The sequence below is a fragment of the Canis aureus genome, chromosome 10 (assembly GCF_053574225.1).
Source record: "Canis aureus isolate CA01 chromosome 10, VMU_Caureus_v.1.0, whole genome shotgun sequence".
Taxonomy (NCBI): Eukaryota; Metazoa; Chordata; class Mammalia; order Carnivora; family Canidae; genus Canis; species Canis aureus.
This window is the reverse complement of record NC_135620.1, coordinates 28,225,067-28,252,153: the sequence shown is the minus strand read 5'-3', so window position 1 is coordinate 28,252,153 and position 27,087 is coordinate 28,225,067. Positions and strand designations below refer to the sequence as shown.

Sequence of the window (27,087 nt, the reverse complement as noted above, 5' to 3'; positions counted from 1 at the left end):
GGTGGTGAGGGTAAAGGACAAAAAGGGTGGATGTTTAAACGACTAATCCAGCACCCTATACAGACTTTAGTTAATAACGTATCCATATTAGCCCATTAATTGTGACAAATGTATTATCCTAATGTAAAATGGTATTAGAGGAAACGGTGTAGGGTACATGGGCCTTCTTTGTACTGTCTTTGCAACTTTTCTGTAATTATACAACTATTCTAAAATAAAATAAATTTCAAGGTCCATTTTATCAGCCTTTTCTGAGACCCAGCAAGCTGGCTTATTATTTCTAAATAGCAGTAAAGAAAAAGAATTACTAGGCAGACATTCTAAGCATTAGAGTTGATTTGTTAATTTAGTGAAATTGTTTTCCAAGAGAATATTGACAGGTCCATTAACTGGAGCTGTTCATAAAAAGCCCTAATTAAGCAACAAGATTCAAGGAGCCATTGTCACTCTTTTACGTACTTAATTAGTTGCTCTTACAAGATTGTTTTCTTTTGTGTGAATTCCCAGGCAGGGATCCACCTTTTTGTGTCCCTTTGGGGCCTGCACAATTTTTTTCTTGGGGCTTTATTTTCCTGATTACAATTTGAGACCTGATCCACAATTTTAATGCAAAAGTCCACTGACAGGTTTCAACAATGAAGGAAGTAAATTACTGATAGGTACCAGGGATGGTCTCCTTAATACTTGCATCTCCCTTACCCACCCTGCTTTAGTTTTTCCTCTTAGTATGGTATAGGACTGAGGCTTGAAACTTGAGCAGAGAAATGAAAAGGGTCACTGCCTCTACCAATTGCTACCTGAGACAGGTGGTGGCAGCTTGGGGTTAAATAGTTACTTTGAAATGTTTTACTTCATCTTCTTTGGTTCCTCACCAGGTAATTAAAAAAAAAAAAAAAAAAATCAACTGGGAGTAGTAGGTGACTAATTAACTTCACTTATCAACTAGGAAATCCCATTAGATTATTTTAATGGGCATGATTAAGCCACTAGGGTTAATCTCCTGGGGTTATCAAATACATGCACAGAAGTCAATGAAGTATCATTCTTCAAATAGCGACAAAGAGGCCCCTCCCTGCACCTGGGTAGCCTTAAAGATCAGGAATGCCTCTGTATGCTCACAGGAGCTTACCGTCCCAGATTTTTTTTTTTTTTTAAAGATTTTATTTATCTCACACAGAGAGAGAGGCACAGACACAGGCAGAGGGAGAAACAGACTCCATGCAGGGAGCCTGACAAGGGACTTGATCCTGGGTCTCCAGGATCAAACCCTGGGCCGAAAGCAGCGCTAAACCGCTGAGCTACCGGGGCAGCCCTCATCCCAGATTTTAAACCCCGACTTCATGACAAAGGTTTTCTCCTTCCTTAGGAACCATTTTTATTGCACTACCTAGGACTGAAAGTTATGATCAGGCTCTGCTGGAAATGAAGATCGCTATTCTTTCTTAGGACCTCTCCTTCCAGTTAACATCAAAAATAAAGAGAACCATTATGACAGAAGTAAGCTGTGCAAAAAGTGTACACAACAAACTCCAAACACAAGAAATGAGGACTATTCATGTTGGTACTGGCCCGGAACATGTCACTAATGAGCTGTCCATTCTCAAGGCCTGAATTTCATTTTCTACAACAGTGGCTTGCAAAAACTTTAGCTCACAGGCCAATTTTGGCATGCCAGTTGGTTTTTGAAAAGCCGTCAAGCTTAGAATGATTCAGGGAATTTTTTTTTTAGTTATAATATTGAAAACTTTACAAAATTCTAATTTTGGTGTCTATTAATAAAGTTTTATCTGACCATCTGTTGACACACTGTCTATGTCTATGGCTGCTCTCATACTGCAAGTGCAGAATTGAGTAGTTACAAGAGAGACTGTGGTACACAAGCCTGAAATATTATCTGGCCTTTTACAGCAAGTTTGCCTACCCTTGCTCTAGAACAGCAGTGTATAATAAAACTTTCCACATCGGTGGAAATGTTTTCTGAGCTGTCCAATATGGTAGTCACTAAATACTGAGATCTGGAAAACCAGATTTAATTTTTGTCAGATGAAATATCTTCATGAATTGTATAGCACAGCTCTAGAACATGAGATCCTAGTTTAAGCCTTGGACTTTAGATCAAGTATCCTCTAATATTCTCATACTCTCCATAATGTTTTAGAACTCTGAAGTTTTTCCACCTGTAAAGAAAACTTCACTTTTTAAAAAACTTTCCTTTCTTTTAAAGTAAGCTTTATACCCAACATGGGGCTTGAACTCAGGACCCTGAGATCAAGAGTTGCATGCTCTACCTACTGAATAGCCAGCTAGGCGCCCCAAGAAAACCTCACTTTCTATTTCTTTTAAAGATTTTATTTATTTATTTATTCATGAGAGACAGAGAGAGAGAAAGAGAGAGAGAGAGAGAGAAAGAGAGGCAGAGACACAGCCAGAGGGAGAAGCAGGCTCCATGCGGGGAGCCCAACATGGGACTCGATCCTGGATCTCCAGGATCACGCCCTGGGCTGAAGGTGGTGCTAAACCGCTGAGCCACCTGGGTTGCTCCTCTATTTTTCTTTACTCTCACACTATGGCCACACTCTCAACATTTATGACACCAGATGTAGGTTTTCCCCCCACACCAAGCAAATCTGTGCCACCAGCTGGGTGTCCACAGTTCTGACACTCTGTATACCTAAAGTATCATCAGAGCCACAGGTTAAGGGCACAGTCCAACAAGACTGCTTCTCCCTCACTTCAGATGCCAATCACAAGTCCAGGTTGTTACCTGTGCTTCTGACCAGTATCAGATACAAATCAGTTTCCCACAAACCCCTACTCGTTGCTATAGTAGTCTCAGAACTCAGAAAAACTTTCCTTACTGTTTACCAGTTTATTTAAAGGACATGATAAAGGATATAGAGAAACATCCAGAGGGGAAATGCACAGGGCAAGTCTAGGTAAAAAGTGGCATCGAGCTTCCATGCCCTCTCTGGGTGCATTACTCTCCCACACAGCACCTCCATGTGTTCACCAACCTAAAAGTTCTCTAAACCCCACACTATTGGGATTTTTACGGAGGCTTTATCATGTGGGAATGATCAATTATTAACTCCATTTCCAGCCCCTTTCCCCTTTTGAAGAATCGTGGTGGGGCTGAAAATTCCAAGCTTCTAATCACTGCGTGGCCTTTCTGGTGACCAACCTCATTAGAACAAGACATGCTTATCACCCAGGAATCAGAGTTAAAGACCAAATAGCAGAACAAAAGATGCTCCTAATGTACTTATTGCTTAGGGAATCTTAAGAGTTTTAGGAACTTTGTGCCAAGAATGGGAGCAGAGGCCAATATATAATTTTCTATTACTTCACACCACCCATCTGAGCTGAAACAAGTTAATTAGAACTACGTGACAAAAGGATTATATACATTACCTATCCCAGTGTCACATAGGGCTGTCAAGAGACATCTGAGGTCTGAATGGAGGCAGATTTCTCCCTCAGGTAAAGGCATCTAGGATTCAAAGAGGAAAGGAATGACAAAGAAGGATCCTAAGGAGCCTCAGACAGAGTCCTTTTCTCAAAGGAAAAAAGAAAAAAAACTGTTTGCACCCAGACTAGGACCAACTCCACAGGAGGAGTTCTTCCACTCTCAGAGGTGCAAAACGCTGCCCAAGAGTACTTAGCTGCAACACCAAAACAGTGCTCGGAGCCAGACCTCAATAAAGGCAGTGTTTGCTCTTCCAACAGTGTAACACCATCCAAGGCAACATACTAGCCTGGATAGCTGACAACCGCTGGGTGATTCCTGGAACAGCTTTGTTTCAGATACGCAGGCACCCCAAGTAGAAGATATGGATACACGTATCCCCATGAATTCAACATGGGATGCCAACCAGAAGCCTGGAAGCACTGATGGCAGACTTTGGTGCCAAACTATTTGAACAAATAGGAAACAGGAACCTCTTTCCCATCCCTTTGGTCCAACATTCAGGGAATTCCTATTATATGTGCCAGGCACTAGGATTGAGATTTAGCAGTGACCACACAAGATACATCATCCTTTCTATCCTGGACTTTTATAATCTTGTTCTGAATTCCTCAGATGGGGGCAGCCTGGGTGGCTCAGGGGTTTAGCACCGCCTTCAGCCCAGCCCTGGGGTCCCAGGATTGAGTCCTGCATCAGGCTCCCTGTGTGGAGCCTGCTTGTTCCTCTGCCTGTGTCTCTGCCTACCTCTGCCTCTCATGAATAAATAAATAAAATCTTAAAAAAAAAAAATCCTCAGATGGAATGATACAGATAATCTCAAAGATCTTACAGGCCTTAGACCATAGCTACCAAAATCACACTTAGCTTTTCACTGATCAGAGGCCAAATTTGTTGGGGGGCAGATATAAGGTGATTGTGCCACCCAATGGTTTCCTGATGGATACCAACAAGCAAACAGGCCTGCCACACAGGAAGTAGTCCCTGTTGGATGAAAAGGGACATGGGCAGCCCGGGTGGCTCAGTGGTTTAGCGCCGCCTTCAGCCCATAGCATGATCCTGGAGACCCGGGATCGAGTCCCACATCAGGCTCTCTGCATGGAGCCTGCTTCTCCCTCTGCCTGTGTCTCTGCCTTTCTGTGTCTCTCATGAATAAATAAATAAATTAATTAATTAAAAAAAAAAAAAAAAGAAAAGTAAAGAAAAGGGACATTACCTGAGAATGCCATACAGACTGTTCACCAACCACTAATTTTCTCTCTTCAGGAGGGCCAAACATGCCCTACTTTCAAGTTATCCTAAAAAAGAAAAAGATTTCACTGTTCAACCCCTTGACTAAAAAAGAAAAAGATTTCACTGTTCAACCCCAGTTCCTAAAGCTGCTTTTCTGTAGAAATGCAAACAATACTGTCGGCCATTTATGATTTACCCCATTTTCAATGTCCTCCAAATTTTATTTCCCATTGTCTTTTTCTTGCCTATAATTACCACTAAAGCTAACCATGCCCCCAAACCGTCTAGTTATCACTAGTTTTAAGACCCCATCTGTAAAAGGTTATTCACAATGAACATCTGAGGTATTTACACCAAGCACTCAACATTTAGCTAAGTGAATCCTTTTTAGGGAAAGTCAATTGATAGAACAAAGCTAGCTTTTATAAATAACTCCCTTGCTTCCCAACATCCTCACCGGTTCCTCCTATGGAAACCAGGATGTCACTTTTCACAGAAGCACCAACTAAGTCAGCCTTATGGGACAAGTGTTTGCCTAGAACTGAGAAGCATCTCTTCTCAGAAAATTAGCAATCCAAAGCAAAATCACTACAAAGAGACCCAGTATTTACTGCTCCAAAGGGGCAACAACTCTGTTCACTCCTGAAAATCAGTAAGAAACCAAGACAAATATACTGTCAGCCTAAAGCAGAAATTAGTATGGTTGTAGATAGTCTATCAATTGGGATTTTCATATTTTGTTAAAGAGCTAAAGAATGCCTATAATTTTAAAGCAAATTCATACCATTTCCCTAATAAGGCATTCCTGTAGGTAACTGCAGCTATGAAACCCCATAGGAGGGAGCAGCATGACTAGCTTTCTGTGGTGCAGGAGTAAGGCCCAGGTATTTGAATTTCAGTGAAAACTGCAAAAAATCTCATGGTCTTTTTTCACTGTACAAACCCCCTTTGGAGCACTTGGTTGTCACTCTAAAAACAAAAAAGGTGACTTTCTTCCTCTACTTCTGCATTCCTCCAAGGATTCATTACCTTTCTTTTGTTTCCAAGGTAGGATTAAAGTAACTTCATACTAGCCAAACCTGTTGAGCCAGAAACACTTAAAAAGCTTTGGATTTTTAGGTTTCTCCCCATAACATCATGCCCTTACCAATTTAACCTTAATAGATAAACAATTATGCTGGCATCCTGGTATAGTTAACAACAGAGGTGGCATGAACCAGGCCCAGAATGCCAACCAGCTATCCGCTGCTGTTCTCCCAGCAGTGTAACACGTGCCTAGGTACACAGCAACCTAGGCAGCTGCCTACAGCTGGGGCCAAAGGCAGGCTAATGAAATTGCACTCACCTGGGGCTGCATCTCTCCAAAGCCCTCGGCTGTTCCCTCTGTAATCAAAGCACTTCTGGTTAGAGTCAGCCAACAGTAGTGAACACTTACGTGAAGTTCAAGACCTCTACCCCAAAACCCCAGAACTTATTTCTGAGTCACAGAAATAGACAATAAAACAAAGCTTTTCCTTGGTTAGGTTTATTTTTTCAATGTTATTTGTTACCTATGTACCACAGCAACTCAACAGGAGCAATCCTTTAAAAAACATTTTACTGGGCAGCCCGGGTGGCTCAGCGGTTTAGCGCCGCCTTCAGTCCAGGGAGTGATCCCCGAGTCCCTGGATCGAGTCCCGCATTGGGCTCCCTGCCTGCTTCTCCCTCTGCCTGTGTCTCTGCCTCTCTCTCTCTCTGTCATGAATAAATAAATAAATAATCTTAAAAAAAAAAAAAAAAACCATTTTACTTTTAAGTAATTTACACCCGACATGGGGCTTGCACTTACGAACCATGAGATCAAGAGTTGCATGCTCTTGTGACTGAGCCATCCAGGCCCCCCTCAACAGTAAACTAATGGTCTAGTTAACAGGTAGAAGAAAGTGTGGCTCTATCCCTCAACAGCTAAGTTACAATGAACACGTGACTTAACCTCTCTGTACCTCTCAGTATAATCTGTAAAGTAGGAATGTGGGATCCCTGGGTGGCTCAGCGGTTTGGTGCCTGCCTTTGGCCCAGGGCTTGATCCTGGAGTCCTGGGATAGAGTCCCACAACGGGCTCCCTGCATGGAGCCTGCTTCTCCCTCTCCCTGTGTCTCTGCCTCTCTCTTTCCATCTCTCATGAATAAATAAAATATCTTAAAATAAAATAGGAATGTTATCAATAGCACTCTGTACACAAGGTGGCTGTTAGATCTAAAAAGAATACAAATTAAGCCCAAGAATATCTGGTATAAAGTATGTGGTCAGTAAACACTTCTTATTAAGAGCTACATTCCAGCCAAGGAGACGAATAGGGGAGAGTAGGGAGGAAAAAGTTACCAGTGGGCAGTGAATATACAAAGTATAGTTAAGGGCAGCCCCGGTGGCACAGCGGTTTAGCGCCGCCTGCAGGCCAGGGTGTGATCCTGGAGACCCGGGATTGAGTTCCACCTCGGACTTCCTGCGTGCAGCCTGCTTCTCCCTCTGCCTGTGTGTCTCTGCCTCTCTCTGTCGCTCATGAATAAATAAATAGAAGTCTTAAAAAAAAAAAAAAAGATAGTTAAAAAACTAGATTGGAGAGGACGTCAATATGAGACTTTTTGAGGTACAATAAAACAGTACTTGGGGATCCCTGGGTTGCTCAGCGGTTTAGCGCCTGCCTTTGGCCCAGGGCGATCCTGGAGACCCAGGATCGAGTCCCGCGTCGAGCTCCCGGCATGGAGCCTCCTTCTCCCTCCTCCTGTGTCTCTGCCTCTCTCTATCATAAATAAATAAATAAATCTTAAAAAAAAAAGAAAAGCAGTACTTTAAAAAAAAACAACAGGATGTGATAATGGGTATGAAAGGAACTGGAGACAGGCTGCCATTCCTGCCAATGACCCTAACTATTGGTTGAAAGCAGTAACCAAAATGTTGGCAAGAATGTTAACAAATATTCCTATCCATTTACCATTATAATTTACCTTATTTATTTATCTAGGGTGTCCAAAACTGTATCTTTTTCCAGCCATCCCCTAATTTCACTTTTTTTAAAAAAATATTTTATTTATTTACTTATTCATGAGACACAGAGAGGCAGAGACACAGGCAGAGGGAGAAGCGGGCTCCATGCAGGGAGCCCGATGCGGACTCCATCCCAAGACCCCAGGATCAGGACCTGGGCCGAAGGGAGACGCTCAACCGCTGAGCCACCCAGGTGTCCCTCTAATTCCACCCTTAACCAACTCCAAACAATGGAGAGAAATAGTAAAATAGAGGGGACTCATTGTTCAGATCCAAAAACGAACCTTAAAAGTGCCTGCCCCCTTCAGGAGCTTGGGTTTAAGGACCTGACGGAGCTCTGCCCCGACACGTGTTCGTCGCAAATCTTCCCCAGCCCCCGGGCCCTGGCGCCAGACGCCTGGGAAGTGAGGCTCGCGGAGACCAGACCTAGGTGAGTCTCGGGGACAAGAGGGAAAGGAGCAAAACAGGGGGCGACTCTAGAGCCACGACCTCCCGGCGACTCTTCAAGATGCCCTCCAGACCCGGGGTCATGATGGGACGAGCCCATTTCGTCCCGTGCCTCGGAAGAAGCCTCCCCACAGGCTGCGGCCCGCCCCGAGCCAGCAGACCTCCGAGGCTCCCCCGACCTGGCCCCCACTCACCCGCGCGTGTCCGGAGCGCGGCCGCGGCCCTCCAGCCCGGGCACCGGCCGCAGCGGAAAGGCCGGCCGGCCGCCGAGCGAAGCCCCGCCCCGGGGCGGGGACCGAGGGGCCGGGGGGCGGGCCCGGAAGCCCCGCCCGGGCAGGTCCGGGTCGGAGAGAGGCGCGAGCCGCGGCGGAGGGGAAGCTAGAGCGTCCGGAAGCGGGGGGTGGGAGTCTGCACGAGGGCTGCGTTTCTTTGGCGCCCCTGCCGCTGGTTACTCACGGGTCGAGGGGGGCGTTGGTGTGGAGGTGCGAAGGCCGGAGCCCGGTGTGTCCCGGCGCGGGGGGCGCGCCTCCCGCCTGCCCCAGCAGCCGCCCGCCGGCGCGCGTTCCCCGGCGCGTGTGGGCCTCTGGTTCCAGCAGGCGCAGCCCACCCTTCTCCCACCTCCCACTGACGTCTCTCAGGCTTTCTCCCGTAGAGTTGTTCCTCGGCTGATGACTTGCCTGCCCACACAGATCACCTTAGTTTTCAGGTTCTCGCCAGAAGACTGGGGGGAGGGGTTATGCCTGGCACTCCTACAGCTAACCCTGCGGGTCCTTAGCGGAGTTGCAGTCGCTCAAGAATACCGGTTTTCTCTGCCAGAATTGCCTTGTACCGTGGCACAATCAGCCAAAGAGGCCGCATCTTTAGACAGATTGCCCACCAGGTTATCAGCATAATAAATATTCATGAGAGACACAGAGACACACGGAGGGAGAAGCAGTCTCTCCACGGGGAGCCTGATGCAGGACTCCATCCCAGGACCCCCGGATCACAACACCAGCAGGAGGCAGAGGCCCAACCAGTGAGCCACCCAGGCGTCCCTATCAGCGTGTCTTTTGAACACTAAAATTTCCTTCTTGCATTACCCGGAGCCAGGTCGATTCTGCCCTGCTGAACAGTTGGTAAAGCTGAAGCCCCTCTCTTTCCTAGCCCCCACAGCAGCCTATCGGGTCTGCTCATCTATTGTACCTGGCATCTTTGCCAGGCAAGCCCCTAGGAATCAGCCACTGCCCTTGGCACCTGCCAAGATGTTTTATTATCTTCCCTCAGCTGTCATTATGGAAAAAAAAAAAATGTGCTTCCTTTGCACCCCAGTCCTCAAAAGACCTCTGTTGAGAAAGGCCAGAGTGCTATATTGATTCCAGGTAGAGAAAGACACTAGGCTCTAAGGCCAGAGAGAGCTAGAAGTGGTAAGCACAAATCCTCCAGTTCTGATGGAGTTGGACAGGCTCTAGTTGGAAAAAGGCTTACATAAATACAGTAATTAAAAAAGTCACTGAGCAGTGCTGAGCTGGTAGGCAGGAGCTCCACTTTGCAGTTAAATAGGAATGTGGCTGAAGACTGCTGCCATAATCAATGCCTGCATCCGGCTGTCACAGTATGTTCATAAAGGAAGGTTATGAAAGCTATAAAATCCTGCAGATTGGGTGGTAATTGTCCTGTGGAGCTCTGCTAAAGGAGAAATTGCATTGGCATCTAATATATTTTGCTTTCTTTTCTTCCAAATACACAAAATGGAGGAGAGCTACCCTGAGGATTCATGAAAAGTAAAGATGAGGTTTGTGTGAATATGTGCATGTGTGCTTCCAGAGAAGAGACAGGAAGTAATTGAAGCTAGAGAGATATAGGGCCTTTGGGGAGAGAAGGGCCAATGACCCGGTGACTACTGGATTTACAGATTAGTCAGGTGGGAGGCAGGATTTCTGTGGAAGGAAGGCCAGCCATTACGAGTAAGGCTGAATGCTGGGACATCTTGTCATGTCATTGAAACTGTAGTCATATTTTTTAGGTTATAGGGTATTCAGTGTCCTAAGGAGGAAAACCTAGATAGATTATGATTTCTGGGGATGCCTGGATGGCTCAGCAGTTGAGCATCTGCCTTCGGCTCAGGGTGTGATCCTGGAGACCCGGGATGGAGTCCCACATCAGGTTCCCTGCATGGAGCCTGCTTCTCCCTCTGCCTATGTCTCTGTCTCTCTCTTTCTGTGTCTCTCATGAATAAATAAATAAAATCTTAAAAAAAAAAAAAATAAGATTATGGGCAGCCCGGGTGGCTCAGCGGTTTAGCACCGCCTTCAGCCCAGGGTGTGATCCTGGAGACCTGGGATAGGGTCCCACGTCAGGCTTCCTGCATGGAGCCTGCTTCTCCCTCTGCCTGTTTCTCCCTCTGCCTGTGTCTCTGCCTCTCTCTGTGTGTATCTCATGAATAAATAAAATCTTCAAAAAAAAAAAAGATTATGATTTCTGCATGTCCTAGTTAAAAAATTCTTCTTAGTCAACCTTCTTAACCTCTAACCTTTAAATTCTGAATTCATTTTGGTGAGTTGATTGATGTGGTCTTTATTTTTTTATTTTATTTTTTTAAGGTTTTATTCATTTATTCATGAGAGACACAGAGAGAAAGAGAGGCAGGGACACAGGCAGAGGGAGAAGCAGGCCCCACGCAAGGAGCCCAATGTGGGACTCTATCCCAGGACCCCAGGATCACGCCCTGGGCCAAAGGCAGGCGCCAAACCGCTAAGCCACCCAGGGATCCCCTAATGTGGTCTTTAACCTGTAATAGCAACTACTTTTCTACTGTGTTTCTTAATCTTTTTTTTCTTCCACATATTATTTTTTTAAAAAGATTTTATTTTTTCATGAGAGAGAGAGAGAGAGAGAGAGGCAAAGACACGGGCAGAGGAAGAAGCAGGCTCCATGCAGGGAGCCTGATGTGGGACTCCATCCTGGGTCTCCAGGATCACGTCCTGAGCTGAAGTCGGCGCTAAACTGCTGAGCCAACCGGGCTGCCCTTTTGTTATTATTCCTAACATTTTTTTTTCTTTGCAAGAATGAGAAACATTAAATTAAAATGTGGAAGAATGGGCAGCCCGTGTGGCTCTGTGGTTTAGCGTCGACTTCAGCCCAGGACGTGATCTTGGAGACTCGGGATGGAGTCCCACATCGGGCTCCCTACATGGAGCCTGCTTCTTCCTCTGCCTGTGTCTCTGCCTCTCTCTCTCTCTCTCAAATAAATAAGTAAAATCCTTAAAAAAAAAAAAAAAAAAAAGGAATAATAACAAAAAAGAAAAGGGAAAAATTCTAGAAAAAAAATGCAGCCAGATAAAAGGCAAAGGATTAGGGTAGGTCCATTAGCTCTGAATCTGACCTCATAATCAGAAGCCTGGGCCTAAGGGATGCTAGGTCCCCAAACTTCTTGTGTGCCTTTCCCTTTCTCCTCCATCTTTACTCTCTTTGCTTCCCTTCTTGAAGACTTTTGCCCCTGAGATTGATCCTTTTCCTTTCCTCCCTGGACAGGAACCATCAGTAGATAAATGTTCAATCATTTATTCAGTCATTCAGTCAACCAGCATTTACTGAGCATCTACCATTTGCCAGACCCTACAGATAAAGTCAGAGCTGTAGATAAGTCAGAGCCATAGAGAGCTCTGCTTACCTAAAGCTTACAATCTACTGGGGAGAAAAGACAAATAGTATAGGTATCCTTGAGCAGATGTCAGAGGACAGCTAACCTAGCTGGGGTAGTCAGGGAGAGTACAGAGAGGGCAGCATTCCCTCTGGATGATCCTAAGAGCTTAGAGCTGAAAGGGATCCCTCCTTCATCCCTGTACTCTACTCCTCCCGCTTCTTTGTAATAGCTATCCAGATTTGAGTGAGTGCCTGCAATTGTCCTTGTTATTTCTCAAAAGCATAGTTGAGGGACGCCTGGGTGGCTCAGCAGTTGAGCATCTGCCTTTGGCTCAGGGCATGATCCTGGAGTTCCGGGATCGAGTGCCGCATTGGGCTCCTTGCATGGAGCCTGCTTCTCCTCTGCCTATGTGTCTGCCTTTCTTTCTCTGTGTCTCTCATGAATAAATAAATAAAATCTGGGTAGCCCCAGTGGCTCAGCGGTTTAGCACTGCCTTCAGCCCAGGGCATGATCCTGGGGACCCGGGATCGAGTCCCACATCAGGCTCCCTGCATGGAACCTGCTTCTCTCTCTGCCTGTGTCTCTGCCTCTGTGTGTGTGTGTGTGTGTGTGTCTCATGAATAAATAAATAAAATCTTTAAAAATAAATAAATAAAATATTTTTTAAAAAGCATAATTGGATTGTCAAGGATATAGAGAAATTGGAATCCTCTACACTTCCGGTGGAAACGTAAAGTGGTGCAACTGCTTTGAAAAACAGTCTTTAAATGATTAAACATACGGGCAGCCCGGGTGGCTCGGCAGTTTAACCCTGCCTTCGGCCCAGGGCGTGATCCTGGAGACCTGGGATCAAGTCCCACGTCGGGCTCCCTGCATGGAGCCTGCTTCTCCCTCTTCCTGTGTCTCTGCCTCTCTCTCTCTCTTGGTCTCTCAAGAATAAATAAATAAAATCTTTTAAAAAAATGATTAAGCATAGAGTTACTTTATGAATCAGCAATTCCACTCCTAGGTATATACCCAAGAAAATGAACATATATGTCCATACAAAAACTTGTACACAGATTTTCATAGCAGCATTATTCATAATAGCTAAAAGGTTGAAATAACCCAAATGTCCATTAGCTTACAAACAGATAAACAAAATGTAGGATATCCATACAGTGGAATATTATTTGGTCATAAAAAGGAATGAAGTACTAATTCATGTTACAACATGAATGAACCTTGAAAATGTTACATTTAGTTAAAGAAGCTGACCATATATTGTTTGATTCCATTCATAGGAAAGTCAAGAATAGGAAAATCTATGGAGACAGAAATAAGATTAAGGGCTGCTTAGATCTGGAGGGAAGGGAGGTGACAGCTCAAGGTTATAGGGTTGTTTGTTTTTTAGATGATGATGAATATTCTAAAATTGTGATGGTTGTACATATCTGTGAATATTATAAAAACCACTGAATTCTATATTTTAAATGGGTGAATTGTATGGTATGTCACTTCTATACCAAAGAAGCTATTAAAATAGCAATGAAAAACATAGTTGGGGACCTGGAAGATATGCAATTCCTATTAAAAATGACTGCATGGTCATTGCCAATTTTAAGGTTTAGAAAGGACTTCTGGGTCCAATGGCCCCTCAGATCTCCTCCCTCAATATACAGAGAAGTTAATGCATCTGAGTGGGCAACACAAATGGATGCAAAGGAGTAGATTGTGCATTCCCATCCTTGCACCCCCTAAATTCCCTCCCTCATAATGATTTGGTTCAACATTTATAACATACCTACTTTGTATAAGACCTATGGGGGATGCCTGGGTGGCTCAGCGCCTACCTTTGGCCCAGGGTGTGATCCTGGAGTCCTGGGGTGGAGTCCCACATCAAGCTCCTGGCCTGGAGCCTGCTTCTCTCTCTGCCTGTGTCTCTCTCTCTCTCTCTCTCTCTCTCTCTCTCTCTCTGTCTATCATGAGTAAATAAATTAAAAATCTTAAAAAAAAAAAGACCTATGGACCTGAAAGAGACAGTATTTCTTTACTTATTCCAATGGCAGAAATTAGATCATTAATATAATGCTGTCTATATAAACAAATAAAGCTCTTTAGGAGATAGTGTGACACAAAGAATCATTGCAAGGCATCTTGTGATTCTGGACGCCTTCTGTAGCATATAGGGAAACATCATAATGACATCAGTTAGAGCAAGACCAACTCCCAGTCCTTCCTGATGTTGAGCAAGTTCCAAGAGTTGGCTCCCTCCTCACATGCCTCCAATCACCTCTCCGTTTGGTTTCTAGACTCAATTAGTCTATTTCCATACCCTTCATTTTCTCACCAACTCCACCCCCACAGTGTCCAAATTGGCCCTCCAATGCTGAAACCATTTGCCAGAAATTCATTAAGCTGAACACATGGGAAATTACAGAGGAGATTTCACTTGTCACTTAGGCTCAAATATAGAAAGTAATTTTAAAAGGACAGTGGCAAGAGGCTATTTTTATCTTGCTTGTTTGTGCTGAGTTTTCTTATCTTGCTGTCACTCAGTCTCTTCCTAGTTACCTCTCTTCTCCTTCTTTAAATTAAATGTTGGCCTTTTAAATCTGTTTCTCAGGTTCTCTTATCTTATTTTACAGAGTCTTCCCTTTCTGTCCTCGTCATTCATTCAGTCAACACATAATGAGTATCTACCACGTAGCAGGCCCTGTGGTAGGCACTAGGAGAAATGGAGTGACAAAATAGACAAACATGGTCCTTACCATTATGGAGATTATAGTCTGATGAGGCAGGTGGACATCAGGTGGAATGAGTCCAGATTTGGCCACAGGGAAGACTTGAGAGACTTACATGCAGTTTTCTGATATTAAGTGTACCCTGTGGTAAATGGGCATGTGAAAATAGCCAGAATCCCAGCATGTTTGTGGGGTTAGGGAATGAACCTAATATAGTAAAAGGATTGGAAAGAAACCAAAGATATGGATTTCTATGTGATAGGGTCAAGCCCTCTGGGTAGAGAGAACCTGATTTAGGAGTCAGATTTAGTGAGATTCTAACTCCACCACCCTACATGTCAGCTGTTTGACTCTAAGTGAGCTCTGGACATCAATACCTTCACCTATAAAATGGGGATTATAATCTCTACATTCTAGGCAGTTGTGAAGATGGGATGAGATGTCTTATATAAGGGACCGGGCAGGTGCTCAACCTATGTTACTTCCTTTCTCATGACCTCCCTATCCCCACTTTGAATCACACAATTGTAAAAAGACAGAGAGAGCCCAGTCTCTCAGTTGGTGGGAAACAGAGTTCCTCCAATAGTATTCACCAATCATATGCCCAGAGAGGTGAGTTATAACTATCCTGGTTAGTATAAGTTGCTCTATGTATGCAACTTAGGATAGTCAAATCACTCCCTCCTTCTAGTGTAAAGGAAAGGCAGTGAAACACGAAGTTATAGGAAAAAGACTGAAATGAAATGTAACAAAGGACTTCTTAGCCATGAAGTCTGCAAATGTGAGTGGATGCCAGAGAGAGCTGCATCCTTTTCCGTTAGCATGTTGACTGGGCTGGAGCAGGCCTACCTGGACGGACCTCTTCCCCTCCCGCTTAGCTTAGGGAGTCTGCAGGAGGAAATGCAGCTTCTGTCCCTTGTCCATGCTAGGCATGCTTGGGGGAGATGAACGCTGCCAGGAAGGCTATTGCTCACTGCAGCTGCCATTTCAGGCACTTAGTAAGTAAATTGAGAAGCCACTAATTTGGTTTACCTGATTCCTCCTCCCTGATAAAGAAGAAATCTCTTCAATCGGAGATTCCTTGAAGCTGAAAAGGAAGCCTGAGCTCCAGCTGCGGAAATTGGCAGAGGCAACGCTCAAAGGAATGAGCTGGGCTCCGTGGGCAGCGCCAGGATTCCTGGATTCCTCCACCCCCCTGGGAAGTTTCAGGTTGCCTTTGTTCTGCAGAGTTCTTTTAAAAGGGGATGAATTTAGTTGTCCATTTTTCTCTTCACCACCATTTTGCTTTCTTCCTTCTCCTTGTCCTCTCTTTCCCTCCCCCTCCTCCTTTTCCTTGTCCTCCTTTCTCTCCTCCCAATCTCCATTTCAGCTGTTTGAGCTCATTGTCCACTCCACCGGGATTTCTGTTTCAGGAATTTTAGAATTCCTTCTCGATTTATTTGTCTTTTAAAGAATTTATTTCTTCATGAGACGGGGTGGCGGGGGGTGGGGCGGGGGAGAGACAGGGACATAGAGAGGGAAGCAGGCTCCATGCAGGAAGCCTGATGCAGGACTCGATCCCAGGTCTACCGGGATCACGCCTTGGGCTGAAGGCGGCGCTAAACCACTGGGCCACTGGGGCTGCCCTTCCTTCTGATTTAAAGTAGCAACACCATCTTGACAACACACGCGCAGCTCTATGTGTATTTGTACAGATCAAGACCAAGTTTAGTCAGGTGCTTTAGGGAAAGACCTTTCCTGTGGGATTTTCAGAGCCTTTCATATGCTAATGGTTGTGAATGTCCAAGAGGAGTTAGTGAAATACTGGGAACCCAAATTTCCCATACCTCTTTGACCTTTTTATCTAACCCCCACCCCGCAACCCCAAAGAGTATATCCTGAGACACATGGCCTTTGAAACATTTCAGAAACATACGTTAGATTTTTAAAAAAATACTGTGGCATTCATTATTTGATTTCTACACCTACGGCATAGGTAGGACGGGGAGGTTATAATAATCTCATTTTACAGATAAGTAAAACTGAGGCTCAGAGAGTAACAAATGCCTCACTCATAGTAACGTAGCAAGCCAGGAAGCAACAAAGCTAGGTCTTGCTATTTATGGTCCTCGGCTCTAGCACTACCTTACACTGCATTTAAATACATATGTATATGACATCCTAACTTGGCATGTGATATATGATATGGCTTCTAGGAGATACACATGACATTTTTCCTCATTCAACTGAATATGTTGGAATGTATGGAACATTTTTTATGTGCATCACTAATCCAAGTGCTGGGGGGCTAGAGCAGTGACAAAAAATATACAAAAACAAATTATTGCCTTCATGGAGAGCTTACATTCAAGGGGGGAGATAGAAATTATAAGATATGTAAAATATATTTTATTATATATGTTATATAATCCTAAGGGCTAAGGATAAAAATAAATTAGGGAAAAGAATAGGTACGAGTGGGAGCTGTAGTTCAGGTGCCCAGAGAGTCAAGGAAAGCTAGATTAAAAAGCCTGCATATGAATATAGACCTCAAGGAGATAAGAGAGTGACCAACCATGCAGAGATTTGGGAGTAGCTAGGAAGGGGCTCCAGCAGAGAGAAAAGCAATTTCAGTGGGCTGGAGTGAAGTAGGAGTGAGCCTTGGGTGAGGCTGAGCTGAGAAGATGGTGGGGTAGTAGGAGATGTGGTTACAGAGGGGGTGTGGTCCACATACTACATCTTATAAGGGAGTGAAGTGATATAATGCATATGATATAATAATAACATCATATGATAGATGTATTATGTTGTTGCATAACAAATTACTCCAAACTTTAAACATTTATATCACAGTTTCTGTGGGTAAAGGAAATGGGAGAATTCAGCTGAACTGGCTCAGGGTCAGTCATGAGTTTGCAGTCAGGCGGCCTGCCAGGGCTGCAGTCATCTGAAGGCTTCCTGACAGAATCTGCTTCCAGTCCCATTCATGTGGCTGTTGACAGAGGCTTTAGTTCCTTACCACAGGAGCCTCTCCATAGGGCTACTCACAACATGGCAACTGGCTTCCTTCAGAACAACTGATGAAGAAGAAAGGCAGAGAGACTGAGGGAGAGAGGGACATGAAGAAGGGAGCCATAGAGTCTTTTAGATTCTAGGTTATTACACACAATTCCTTGTGTCATATTCCATTGGCCACACAAATTAACCCTTGTACAGGAGGGGGGCTATAAGTGGGTAACTTTTAGGAGATGGGGCTCATTGGGGATCACCTCAGAGGTTGGCTCCCTCAACTGGCTTGCAGGAAATTTCTTCAAGCTAATTATTAGTTGAACGAATATCAAAAATATGTGCCTGGCATTAGTGTGGCCCCTATAATCATGGAGCTCACAACTTTACCTGGGTTGAGGCCTGAAAAGAGACAAAACAGCAGGAACATCAGAAACCCGCTGAGAGTCTGAAGGTCTATTTCAGTTCTGCAGAAGCATGCTTATTTCTTCACAGCCCCACTTTCTCTAGGCTTGGCCTCATTATTTCATTCACCCAATTAATACAACCTGGAATAATCTTGCTTAAACCTGCAAAGAAAAAAAATGTTTTGAGGAGAGCTGTAGAACTTCAAAGGCAGGCTGGGACCTCTCTGGGCAATTTAACCTGGAGACAACACTGGATGTTGATGAAGGGCAGAGCCAACCTATGCATCCCTCCAGAACCCTGAAGTATTTTTCTGTGAAAGAGAGGCATCCAGCCTTGTCTAAGAATGGCGACAGAGAACAGAGCATTTGTTCTGTCCCTGATGCCCAGTCCTGGGTCCATCCACAAAGATTGGCTCTTCTGAGACCCAGTGGGCCCCCTTCCCAACTCCTGCCTTGATTGGCCATGGTTGTGCAGCCAGAGTCGGCCAGTTTCCTAAATTGAGCAGCAGATGGCATCACAGCCTCAGAAGCAAGCAGCTGAAGCTGCTGGCAAGAGGAGGGCACTATTAGCAACTCAGGCTCATGCTTGGCATCTGGGGGCTCCTGGGGGTGGGAGCTGCTTCCACAGCTTCCAGCTCAGTAGAGTGTCTGTGCTGTGCCTGCAGATTGGGATATTGTTAGGCCCGTATCTCAGAGAGCAGAGCCTGGAGCCCCCAGTTAGAAAACAGATGGTGAACACAGGGTCTTTTCTATGATCTTTTCTGAAAAAGATGAAAATCAGGGACTGCTGTTCCCAGAGCAACTGTGTTTTTTCCATCACTGCTTGTCCCTATTCATGAGGGTCATAAGGAGTATATCGAGCTTGGGGGCTGGGAGGTCCCTGGGCAGAAGGCTCCTGGGCCAAGATGGGGCCAGAGATAATTTGAGGGATCATCTAGGGAATCCCAAGAGCTCAAAACTGAATCTTTTTCACCCCCCTCAGTGACCCAGATGAGATTGGCAGGTCTTAATCCTGTAGGCCTTCTTTTTTTAAAATTTTTTTTCCTATAGGCCTTCTGTTTTTGCCTTAGTCTCCTTCCCTGTCTGTGTGTTTCTGACTCCTCTTCCTTCACTCTATTTCACTTTTTTCCTCCTTCTTTCTTCCCTGTCATTTCTTACCCCCCCTTTTTTTAAGATTTATTTATTTGTTCATGAGAGACCCAGAAAAAGAGGCAGAGACACAGGCAGAGGGAGAAACAGGCTCCTTGAGGGGAGCCGGATGAGGGACTTGATCCTGGATCCTGAACCCTGTGAGCAGAAGGCAGACGCTCAACTGCTGGACCTCCCAGGTGTTCCTCCTCTGTCATTTCTATACATTTATGTCTTTCCCTCTGTGGATCACTTTCTCTGTTCCAGGGTGGAAAAATAAGTCAGTTGCCAAACTTCCTGGATGAAGTGTTTGGAGGCACTGGCATGCAACACCATTGTCTGCTCTCCTCCGTCCCTCCCACTTGCTGCTGCAGCTGGATGGCTAGTCCCATGGAGACCTAGACAAAGGGAAGTGCAGAGGTGACCAAGAGAATTTATTCTCTTTCCCCAGAGGCTGTGCCCTTTGCTTTGTAGTTGCAGACAGGAAAGCCCTCAGGAGTTTCCCAGTAGGTTTAACACCGAACCTCCTGCTGACTAGGCACCCATATATGCCAATAGAATGTGAGCTTGAGGGCAGGGTGTCAGCTACTTTGTTCACTGCTACATCCAAAGTATCTAGTATATAGTAGTTATTCAATAAAAATTTGTTAAAAATAGGGACACCTGGGTGGCTCAGCAGTTTGGCACCTGCCTTCCACCTGGGGCATGATCCTGGGGTCCCGGGATCGAGTCCTGCATTGGGCTCCTTGTGTGGAGCCTGCTTCTCCCTCTGCCTGTCTCTCTCTCTCTCTCTCTCTCTCTCTTTGTGTCTCTTGTGGATAAATAAATAAAATCTTTTTTAAAATGTTAAAAATAAAAGTAGACGGATGGAAGGTGAATGTTGACCTTTGCATTAGGCACTGGAGTACATTCAAGGTACCATCTCCATCCATAAAGAAAGCAATCGGGATCCCTGGGTGGCGCAGTGGTTTGGCGCCTGCCTTTGGCCCAGGGCGCGATCCTGGAGACCCGGGATCGAATCCCACGTCGGGCTCCCGGTGCATGGAGCCTGCTTCTCCCTCTGCCTATGTCTCTGCCTCTCTCTCTGTGTGTGTGTGACTATCATAAATAAATAAAAATTAAAAAAAAAAAAAAAGAAAGCAATCACCCATAATCCAGAATAGTAACTACTAAGGTGGGTGCTTGAGTCCACACTGTGAACATAGGGAAGGCTTTGTTCACTCACTAATTCAACAATTAGGCTCTCAATGGAGAGCCTACCAGTATTAGACTCTACTCTTGGGTTATAGCTGGGAAGAAGGTAGGCTCCCAGTTGGGTGTGGGAAACATATGAGCAAAGAAATAGGTAGTAACAGACCAGATAAATGCTGTCCTCGGGGAAATAATGGGCAGTGGGGGCAGAAAGCAGAGGCATCTCACTTCATGAGGGGGGCTCTGGAAAGCTCTGTGGTGAAGTGAGTCCAGGCTGAGACTTGCCTGAAAAGTTAGTAGAAGTCAGCTGGGGGAAAAGGAGGGAAAGAGAGTTACAGCCAAGGGAACATTGTGTAGTCAAAAGAGGACAGGCAGGTTTCAAGAATAGAGTAAAGTGTCAGGAAATCTGGCTGGAGTACCAGTAGGGTGGTAAGCAGGACTAGAAGACATGAAGCAAGAGAATTGGGTGGGAGTGGGGTGGAAGAAGCAACCCAAACCAGGATGAGTTATGACTTTACTTTCAGGGGGTGGCAAACCATTTGAATGTTTTTAAGAAGGGAAGCAATGAGATCAAGTTTGGATTTTAAAAAGTTTACTCTGGTGCAGTGTGGGCATTGAATGGTGTAGGGCTAGAGAGGTTTCCTAGAGACCAGTGAGAGCAATCCAGGCAAGAAATGATAGCTTGAGTGATAATGACATCCTTGGGGCTGGAGATGATGTTTGAGCCAAGCCTGAGGATAATTGGGAATGTTCCTGAAGAAAAACTTGGGGTAGAAGGGATGCTGGCATCCCAGAGAGAAAAAATGCACATGTAAATATTTTAAGAATTTGGCATGTTTGAGGAAGCACATGTGGTTATTTATATATTTGTAGCCTGTGAGAGGGCACAGGGCTAGGTCGTGGGAGATTAAGTAGAGAGGAGCTAGCCATTCCTGAAGAGCTTTTAAGGCCCAAGGTCAGGCCAGATTCTTTGTTAGAGTTGGGGAGGACAAGATGGGTCTGTAGAGCCTTTCTCTCCAGACACTCAAATTATCTGCAGGTGTTGCAGAGGGTCCTGATCCATCCAGGCATTTTCAAAACAAATGTATCACCTAGATCCTGAAAGACAAGGGCAAACAATATACAAGGAGGTAAAGGGGGTTGTGGGAACTGGAATAAGCAAGTTGATCAAGACAGGGAGTGGGCAGAATGGGAAACACTTCCTGCCAAGCAGAGAGAGCAGCAAGGCTGAGATGGGTCTCATCAGAACTTGAAAATCCCAATTCTAGAATATGTTCTTCACTCACTCTTCCCACTTCTACCTCCTGACCTCAAAGACTTCCTTACAGATATCTGCCCCAAAGAAGACATTTCCCCCAAAGAAGAGAGTTGCAAAAAGGTAGAGAGCAGGGACCAATTAGTGTAACGGTTAAGAAATTGGGCTCTGTTTCTTCCTTGGTTTCCAAGAGGGCAAATCACTTCCTTACCTGACATGAGGACAGTAACACCTACCTCATCAGTGCTGAAAGGTGGAAATGAAGTAATCTGAACAGAAAACTTACACAGTGAAGCTTCTCAATAAATCCTCGGTGTTTTTAAAATTCTTGGGGAGGTGGGGGGGGCAGAGAGTGATAGGAAGGGATATAGGTAGGGAGGGCTGAGTGGAAGACAAGTGAGTTCCAATCTGTGCAGAATTCTTTAGGGGTTTACATGGCCCATGGGACAAAATCCTCCACCAAAGTTGATTCCTGCCTACCTGTCCTGCTACATTTCCTGATGCTCCCAACCTCACTTTATAGACTAAATGTGATCCTACCACCTGTGATTCCCAAAACAGAGCAAGTTCTTCAAGCCTTCCCATGAGCTGTTGTGGAGAAAAAATGCCCCTCAAACCTATCTTCATACCACATATCAGGAACCTGTCAGCTACCTGGAACAAAGGTTGGGAAGGGAATATATATTGTGGGTATATATATTGTGGGAAAGGAGTGGAGGACCAAGGGAGGGAGGAGCAGGGGAGAAAGCTCATATGGAACAAATAAATAGTGTTTGACTTAGTACCTAGGTGAGGCAGAGGGCCACGCAGGCTGATGTGCATGCTTCTCTTGGTGGTGAGGCCAAGACTGGGGGAGAGGAGAGAAAGGGCAGAGGTTTAAGGGTGTCCCAGCATATGCCTGATCTTCCACCTCCTCCTCTGTGTTCTCTTTCTTTTCTTCCTTTAGGGCCTAAATTCCCTTGGAGGGAATTGCAAGACTGAGAATGTTGACCTGAGACTAACTCCTTTTAGGAACTAAGACCCCAGGATACAAAGGTCCAGTTATTTTTTTTTTAAGATTTTATTTATTTATTCATGAGACACAGAGAGAGAGATTGAGGCAGAGACACAGGCAGAGGCAGAAGTAGGCTCCGCGCAGGGAGCCCAACGTGGGACTCGATCCCGGGACTCCGGGATTACGCCCTGGGCCGCAGGTGGCCCTAAACCGCTGAGCCCCCCAGGCGTCCCCAAAGGTCCAGTTATAATTCAGTGTGGGAAATGCATTATGAAACTTGTGCAGAGGGTTATGGGAGCCTGTGGGCTTCGCAGAGGCAGGGAGCTGGGTCTTGGCAAAGGAATAGATTATCAGGTGGACAAGGGTTTCCAGGAGGTGAGCACAGCACGAAGGTGGGCAGATTCTGCCTGGTTCCCGTGAGGATAGAGTATATTCTTCGCTCGTCCTCCTTGCCTCCATCTCCCAGTTGAGCTTCTGCACCTCCTCCCAGGCCCCCGTTAGAGTCACTGACTACTAGAGCTGGAAGACATCTTGGTGATCTTGCAGGTCATCCCAGTCTTGCATTTTATATTTTAGGAAACAGAGACCCAGAGGGGGGAAGAAACTTGTATGAGGTCTCCCAGTGAATGAAGAACTCCATCAGATCTCAGAGTTTCCGACTCATCTCTGCTTGTATTTCCCAGTTCTATGTTGCCTCAACCTCAACTACTTTGGCCTCCATCCTCCAGGGGCTGGGTTTTGTTTTGTTTTGTATTTTTCTGGGTGAGGATAGAGAAGGGATTTTTTTTTTTTTTTTACCTAACCCCCTGTTACCAAAAAATAATAATTACTATCCCTTATCAAACATTTCCTATGGGTCAGGCACAGTTCGAGGTGTGAGGGACATAAACTGAACAGTTTCCTCTTGCATGCAGCTCACATTCTAGGGTGGAGACAGAAGTTAAATAAATAAACGTGTCATGTGGTGTTACCTAACAGGTGCTAAGAAGAAAATTGAGGTTGAAAAGGGAGGGCGGTGAGTGTGCCTAGAAGGAGGCTGTTTTAGAGAGTTACCTATTGAAATGTATGCTCTCTAGATGTATCAGTTCCCTGTTGCTGCATAACAAATCACTCTAAAACTCAGAGGCCTATAACAGCAATAAATTATCATCTCAGGGATCCCTGGGTGGCTCAGTGGTTTAGCGCCTGCCTTCCTCCAAGGGCATGATCCTGGAGACCCGGGATCGAGTCCCACATCGGGCTCCCAGTAAAGAGCCTGCTTCTCCCTCTGCCTGTGTCTCTGCCTCTCTCTCTGTCTCTCATGAATAGATAAATAAAATCTTTATATAAAAAAAATTATCATCTCAGATTTTCTGAGGGTCAAGAATTCAGAAGTGGCTTAACTGGGCCATTCTGGGCCATTCTGGCTCAGGATCTTTCACTTTAAAAATTTTTTTTTAGATTTTATTTATTCATGAGAGACACAGAGAGATGCAGAGACATTGCAGAGGGAGAAACAGGCTCCCTATGGGGAGCCCGATGCGGAACTCGATCCCAGGACCCCAGGGTAATACCCTGAGCTGAAGGCAGATACTTAACCAATGAGCCACCCAGGTGTCCCACTCATGGTCTTTTTTTTTTTTTTTTTAAGATTTTATTTATTTACTCATGAGAGACAGAGAGAGAGAGACAGAGAGAGAGAGAGAGAGGCAGAGACACAGGCAGAGGGAGAAGCAGGCCCCATGCAGGGAGCCCGACATGGGACTCGATTCCGGGTTTTCAGGATCACACCCCGGGCGGAAGGCAGTGCTAAACCGCTGAGCCACCCGGGCTGCTCACTCATGGTCTTTCTTGATGCTGTGGTCAAAATGTCAGACAGGACTGCAGTTGCCTGAAACCTTGACTGGGCCTGGAGGATTCTCTTCTTGGATGGTTCATTTACATGGCTGTTGGCTGGACAGCTCAGTCGCTCACATATGGGTAGCCCTCCCCATAGGACTGTTTGAGTATCTTCATGACATGGCAGCATGTGCATGATCTAAGAAAGAAAGCAAGGAGGAAGACACAATGCCTTTTTTTAAAAAAAACTTTTTATTTAGGAATAATTTTAGATTTATAGACAAGTTACAAAGATAGTACAGAGAGTTCTTTTACATACTGCACTCAGCTTCCTCTGACATTAATATCTTATATAACCATGGTACATTTCTCAAAGTCAAGAGATTTAAGGTTGGTACATTACTATTAAATAAACTACAGACTTTATTCGGATTTCACTGTTCGGATTTCACCAGTTTTTCCATTAATGACTTTTCTGTTCCAGGATACAGTCCAGGAGATCACATTGTGGTTTAGTCATCATGTTTCTTTTAGTCTCCTGTGATCAACAATAATTTTCTACTCTTTCTTTTTCATAATCTTTTTTTTAAAGTTTTTATTTTAATTCCAGTTAGTTAACATACAATGTATGCTTAGTCTCAGGTATACAATACAGTGATTCAGCAATTCCATACTACATCCCCCAGTGCTCATCACAGGTATGCTCCTTAATCCCCCATGGCCTATTTCACTCATCCCCCCACCCATCCTCCCACTCACCTCTCCTCTGGTAACCATCAATTGGTTCTCTAGAATTGAGAGTCTGGTTTTTTTTGGTTTGTGTGTCTCTTTTTTTTCCCCCATTGCTTGTTTGTTTTGATCCTTAAATTCCACATATGAATGAAATCATATGATATTTCTTTTTGATGGACTTATTTCACTTAACATTGTACTCTTTAGCTCCATCCTTGTTGCAAATGGCAAGATTTCATTCTTTGTTATGGCTGAGTAATATTCCATCATATATATAATGTGATACATATATTTTTAAAAGACTTTATTTATTTATTCATGAAAGACACACAGAGAGAGGCAGAGACATAGGCAGAGGGAGAAGCAGGCTCTCCCCACTGGGAGCTGGATGTGGGACTCGATCCCAGGACCTTGGGATCATGACCAGAGCCAAAGGCAGACACTCAATCCCTGGGCCACCCAGGTGTCCCTACACCACATCTTGTTTATCTCTTTATCAATTGATGGACACTTGGGCTGCTTCCATAATTTAGCTATTATAAATAATGTTGCTATAGGGGTGTATATATCCCTTTGAATTGGTGTTTTTGTTTTCTTTGGGTAAATACTCAGTCATTAGATTGCTGGATCCTAGGATAATTCTGTTTTTAACTTTTTGAGGAACCTCCATCTTATTTTCTAGAGTAGCTGCACCAATTTGCATTCCCACCAACAGTGAAAGGGAGTTCCCCTTTCTCCATATCCTTGCCAACACCTGTTGTTTCTTGTGTTGTTGATTTTAGCCATTTTGATAGGTGTAAGGTGTATTTTATTGTAGTTTTTTTTAAGACTTTATTTATTTATTTATGAGAGGCACAGAGAGAGAGAGAGAGAGAGAGAGAGGCAGAGACACAGGTGGAGGGAGAAGCAGGCTCCAAGCAGGGAGCCTAACGTGGGACTCGATCCCGGGTCTCCAGGATCACACCCTGTGCTGAAGGCAGCGCTAAACCACTGAGCCATCAGGGATGCCCTATTTTATTGTAGTTTTGATTTGCATTTCGCTGATGGTAAAAACATGGAACCCTTCATGAATGTGCATGTCCTTCTTGCACAAAGGTCATGCTAATCTTCTCTGTATCATTCCAACTTTAGTATATGTGCTGCCAAAGCAAGCACTGTTTTTATAGTCTTGACAATTTTTTTTTAATTTTTATTTATTTATGATAGTTACAGAGAGAGAGAGAGGCAGAGACACAGGCAGAGTGAGAAGCGGGCTCCATGCACCGGGAGCCCGACGTGGGATTCGATCCCGGGTCTCCAGGATCGTGCCCTGGGCCAAAGGCAGGCGCCAAACTGCTGCGCCACCCAGGGATCCCTAGTCTTGACAATTTTGAAGAATACTGATCAGGTATTATGTAGAATGTCCCTTAATTTGCGTTTGCCTGATGTTTTCTCATTGCCAGATTAAGGTAACCATAAAGCCTTTTATGACCTTGTCTTTGAAGTCACACACTGTTACTTTGATTGTATTCTTTTATTTAGGAAGTAGACACTAAGTCAACCCAACGTTCAAGAGGGTGGGGGGATTGGGTTCTACCTCTTGAAAGGAGGAGTATCAGAGATTCTATGGGCATATTTCAAAATCACCACAGGGGAGTCAAGGAAGGCCTTCTTGATACAGTGACATTTGAACAAAACTTGTATTAAGCAAGGGAACGAGCCACAGAGAGATTAAGAGAAAGCTTTCTAGGCACAAGGGACAGCCAGAAAGGGCCTGCGGCAGCAATGTGCACAACAGTGTTTAAGAAGTATGTCAAGAAGCCCATGTGGCTTACTAGAGACAGCAAAGGGAAGAGTGGTGGGGCATGAGGTCATTAAGTTTGAGGGCTGGGGTTAGGTAGGTAATGTAGGGCTTTGCAGGTCATAGTAAGGATTTGGATTTTATGCTGAGTGAAATGGGAAGCCATTGAAGGGTCCTGAGCAGAACAGTGACATGATTCTAAAAGGATCATTCTGGTTGCTGTGTGCATACACCATAGATAGGAAGAGCAGAAAAAAAAAAGAAAAAAAAAAAAAAAAAAAA

General features: G+C 44.8%; 1 protein-coding gene and 2 non-coding genes across 6 annotated transcripts in view; all 3 read right to left on the bottom strand.

Moving 5' to 3' along the window:
* MATR3 (matrin 3) overlaps positions 1-8,477 on the bottom strand; it is a 53,741-nt gene extending 45,264 nt beyond the window's left edge. The window contains exons 1-4 of one of the 4 annotated variants that reach the window (XM_077911876.1): positions 8,362-8,381; positions 6,042-6,079; positions 4,680-4,761; positions 3,412-3,490 (exon numbers count right to left, since the gene is read on the bottom strand). Coding sequence is in view for 3 of the 4 variants with exons in the window: in XM_077911879.1 (XP_077768005.1) it covers positions 4,680-4,742 (63 nt within the window). In the remaining variant the exon portion in view is untranslated. Of the gene's footprint in view, positions 1-3,411; positions 3,491-4,679; positions 4,762-6,041; positions 6,080-7,057; positions 7,255-8,361 lie in introns of those variants that run through there. The other 3 variants (XM_077911879.1, XM_077911881.1, XM_077911880.1) reach the window with 3 other exon arrangements.
* LOC144322841 (small nucleolar RNA SNORA74) lies at positions 3,578-3,778 on the bottom strand. The gene has a single exon (XR_013388456.1). It is a non-coding gene; the product is annotated as a small nucleolar RNA SNORA74 (small nucleolar RNA).
* Positions 8,478-26,073: 17,596 nt separating the features above from the next.
* LOC144322894 (U6 spliceosomal RNA) lies at positions 26,074-26,180 on the bottom strand. Its single transcript, XR_013388491.1, has one exon. It is a non-coding gene; the product is annotated as a U6 spliceosomal RNA (small nuclear RNA).
* Positions 26,181-27,087: the final 907 nt, after the last annotated feature.